Source organism: Phallusia mammillata, chromosome 1 (genome assembly GCF_965637545.1).
Source record: "Phallusia mammillata chromosome 1, kaPhaMamm4.hap1.1, whole genome shotgun sequence".
Lineage (NCBI taxonomy): Eukaryota > Metazoa > Chordata > Ascidiacea > Phlebobranchia > Ascidiidae > Phallusia > Phallusia mammillata.
The window spans coordinates 23,432,865-23,437,015 of record NC_137252.1 but is presented as its reverse complement, the minus strand read 5'-3'; the positions used below and the strand labels follow the sequence as shown (position 1 = coordinate 23,437,015).

At 36.5% G+C, this 4,151-nt stretch overlaps 1 protein-coding gene across 1 annotated transcript; it reads left to right on the top strand.

Annotated features, from left to right (window-relative positions):
- Positions 1-1,373: 1,373 nt before the first annotated feature.
- LOC145209312 (uncharacterized) lies at positions 1,374-3,796 on the top strand. The gene is made up of 3 exons (XM_080079583.1): positions 1,374-1,430; positions 1,911-2,030; positions 2,541-3,796. The coding sequence occupies exons 1-3, from the start codon at positions 1,374-1,376 to the stop codon at positions 3,690-3,692; spliced, it is 1,329 nt and encodes a 442-aa protein (XP_079935709.1). The 3' UTR covers positions 3,693-3,796.
- The last annotated feature ends 355 nt before the right edge of the window (positions 3,797-4,151 follow it).

Genomic DNA, 4,151 nt, shown 5'->3' with positions numbered 1-4,151 from the left:
TGAAATAACAAGCATCAATGTATTTATACTGTATACCAGTGGTTCTATGGGTCGCGTAACGTCATAGCACGGGAAGTAATAGGACAAGTTAATCTTGCGTAATTGAAGTTGGAGATGGTACAGTTAGCGTTCAAGGATGAGTAAATATTCGTACAAGGAAAAAATACATTTTTTGGTGGTTTGGGGCTTGGGTCGTAAGATGTTCATAAAACTCAGATTTGGGCCGCGCTCAAAAAAGTTTGAGAACCACTGCTGTATACGATTGTTCCGTAATTAGCAGAAACTAGAGCGGCATTTTCGTATTGAGTGTTTAAATCAAAAACGTGAGACAAAAATTACACGAAAAAGACTCTACAACCTCGTTGGTTCGAAGGTTTGTGGAGCAGCTGGTGTAAAACCTTGATAAACACATCGGGGTCGGAACCAAATGAACTCAGTAATGTTAAGTCACTTACTGTTTTTCGAGTCTATTGGACATTACCAACTCGTTATAATTTTTCTGTGGTTATTTTGGAGAAAAAAAAGGTACAACATTTCTGAATCTATTCCAGTGGTTTAAAAGAATAACTCGAGTAAAATTTAACCATATAAAAACACAAAACACTTTGTTACATAGTTTAACCACAGTAATACCATGCAAAAAGCTAAAAAATATGATTTGTTGCGAGAGTTTTTAGAAAATACATTTCGTAACTAACCGTAGCAAAAAGCTGTAGAGCGCATCTGTGCGCCGCAATGTTCCGCAAAACTGCAGTTCAGTGAGCTAAAGAAAGTTTATTACATCATATACACAAGACAACACTGTCAATATGCGCGAACAAACGCCTTCTGTTATCTTGGTTGGAAACAAAGTGATATTCCAGGCAGAGTAGAAAAGTAACACGGTAGAGACACTAACACCATACTTCACGAAAGACCAACCATTAGCTAATTTTCGATCGGTGGCGCATTTAGCTAATTTTTCGATAAGAGCCGAATTATTTAGTTAGCAGCTGAAGAGCGGTAGGAATAGGATGTGGGTTTATGAAAATTTTGCGTTAGAAATTAAGTGCTATAGCTAATTTTATTACGTTTTTAAATGTTTTTTTGAATTTTTTTATAGTGCTAATACCTTACCCCGACCATAATAGCCCTAACCAGAAACAGTTTAAGAAATATATTGTATCGTTTAAAATGGCTAAAATGCTCTTTGCGCCACCTATAGAAAATTAGCTAAATGTGGGTGAGCCGTGAGGTTTGGTGTGAGTATATTTTCCAAGTAACACTAGATTTACCAAATTAAAGTTACAAATACATTGTAGTTTGGAAAGAGATTATAAAGGAGGTGTGAAAGCGAACAAGTATGAAGATAAACTCGTTGACGATGTATAAGTATGGTTCCTATCTATAGAGAAGACAATGAATTAAGCTTTAATCCATTGTCTGCAGAGGCAAGTTAATTGCCCAGCCCTGCCTCCGTGATCATGAAAACAAAAGCATACACTATTCATTGAAATAGCCGCTTGTTTAATTAAGCTAAATGCGACCCTGGTTTGCAAGACTAATGAAAGCTGGTTGTAAGTTATAGTTAGCTAATTGATTTTAAATAGTTCTTGCATATTTAATTCATTTTAAATAGTTCTTGCATAAGAAAACAATGCAGTCCCGCAATCGATAGTCCTATATACGCCATAGCCTATACGTCTGTATATAATAGTATACCGCTTGGAAGTGCGTTGTACTTCAGGAAAAGGACTTTTTCACGTAACAGCAATGTCTTAGGTTTGGTAAATGGCGTTTGCCATGGGTTTGTGAGAAGAGATTATGAAAGGAATAATTTTAGCAATGTATAATTTTTAATCGAACAAACTTTCAACAGAAATAAAAATTTAGTAAAAAATAAAATAACTTTCGCTTTATAAATCCTTCAGTTAATTGTTACAAACAAGGATTCGGTTTACCTTCTTCCAACTTCGAACCAGCTGGTTTGTTTAGTTAATCCGAGCAAACATCTAGATTTTTACAAGAAAGTTCACCATGAATTACAGCAGGTATGTGTTACCTATAGCATAAAACCATAATTTTAATAACGGTTTTAGTTTAAATGTGAAAAACTGTTTGTAAACAAAAAAATAGTTGAACGTAAATCTTGGACGATTGAAATAGTCATGCACCAAAGTTTTCGAGAAACATTCTAGCTAAAAATGATTGTTTTGCAATGTTTTGACATCTGTCTGGACATTTTCAACAAATTTAAACGTATTGGCTAAACGTCCTATAAATCGTACTCCTTATAAATTCATACTTTAAGTTTATGAGTCGTCTCAATAGAGTTGAAGCGGAATATAAAATTGGAGCCCAAATTGTTTTAAAAACAAGGCCTGAATTGTACCCCTGAAAGTTGTTGACACAAATGAGTGCAGGAGTGAAGACAGGTCCAAGTCACGTCTCTTTTATTTAATCAAGTCTAAATCCGACCCTATAAACCCGGCCCGAATTAAAATGGGTCAAAAGGTTGGTTCGAGCCATGTTATCTGCAAGATAATTTGTGTTTCGAGCAGCTAGAGTGTGGTTGGGTTACCACTTTACAAAAATGTTTTCAACATTCGTTACAAGCAACCTTGGTAAAGACAATTTTTGTGTATAAATGCAGCTTAATTTTAATTGTGAATAACCACAGCAATGCGACTAACACTGTACCCATTGGAATCCCTAAATCGTTGAACATCACTATTAACGGTATCCTGTTTGCATCCAATCTATGGATTATTGTTTCACTCATCTACTACGGACAGAAACATCGAAAGTGGTCGGGATTTTCTTCTACCAACAGCGAGAAACTAACTCATGGGATGATATACGTAGCGGCGGTTTCTTGTTTTGTCTTCAGTCAACTTCGGTATATCCTGTCATTCGTAGAACTGAGTGTTTATCGAATTGCAAACGCAAACGACCAGTTCTGTGAGATTCTCGGCGATTTTTCTTTCTGTTTTGAAAATTGTGCATTTTTCGTCACTCAGCTTGTGTTCTGGTTGCGACAGCGAGTTTTCTATTCAAACAAGATGCTTTCTTGTGACTACAGTCGCTTTCTGCTTTTTGTAAGTCGGTACTCAATGCTTTACATTGTAATTTTCAGTTTCAGTGGCATGATCCTACATACAGCACTTTACCCTGCATATTTTTACCAGAACCTCGAATGTGTGCATAAAATTAGCACCATCCCACACACGATATCAATAGCAATGAGCAGTTTCACATACGTGAGTGGTGAACTTTTGCTGATTGTTTTATTTATTTACCCGATGCGCAAACGGCTTCGTGAATCTTCATTCGCTCGTGTCTTCGCAAGCAAAAAGAGCGACGTTCCAGCCACCTTATCCACCTCAATTCAAAACCCATCGACTGATATTAGCAACATTAACGATAGAATTGAATCTGACCACGAACACACCACGCAGCGTACCAGAGTGACGTCATCACTGCATGATGAAATAAAAGGAATAATGACTCGATCAATAGTTATGTTACTGGTGTCTGTATTAACAGGTGTTGCGCTGACCGTTGTTGTTAATTATATTGTAAACCGGTCTGATTTGCGAGATGAGGCGATCATTTTCAGTAATTTGTTTCTGTTTGCACACGACCTTTACATTGTCTTGTCATTTTCCGCGTTTAAGGCTATGTTGACTTCACCATTGGAAATTTTCAAATAGTGTAAATATCATCTTGTGTTTTTAAGATCTTTACTTTTTTGTGTCGATTTCGCAAATTCTTGGGCTCCCATAGTGGATACAAAATAAACAGCTGTTAAGGTTGATAGGTTTTGTTAAAACCTGGTGCAGTACCGGCACTGAGCCCAGTAAAGTGTTTATCATATTGCAAACGGAAACAACCAGTTTTGTGATATTCTCGGCGATTTTTCTTACAGTGTCGAAAATTGTTCATTTGTTTTCAGTCAACTTATCCACACAGGGTATCAATAGTAACTTGACCAAGGTTATTCAAAAGAGCGATATCACCCTCCAGGGGGCGATTTTGTCAACCGACAGGGCGATTGTGACAATTATTGGAGTTGGGTGGTAATTTCATTTGAAAGTTGGCGATTTCATATTTGATAATTGTCCAAAAAAATATGCAAGAACTATTTAAAATCAATTAGCTAACTATAACTT

Excerpts from the sequence above, each read along its gene's own strand:
- LOC145209312 (XM_080079583.1), top strand. The coding sequence starts at position 1,374 with ATGGTTCCTATCTATAGAGAAGACAATGAATTAAGCTTTAATCCATTG. Across the intron at positions 1,431-1,910 it reads TTAATCCATTGTCTGCAGAG|TTAATTGTTACAAACAAGGA; the intron begins GCAAGTTAATTG and ends TAAATCCTTCAG. Across the intron at positions 2,031-2,540 it reads TTCACCATGAATTACAGCAG|CTAGAGTGTGGTTGGGTTAC; the intron begins GTATGTGTTACC and ends TGTTTCGAGCAG.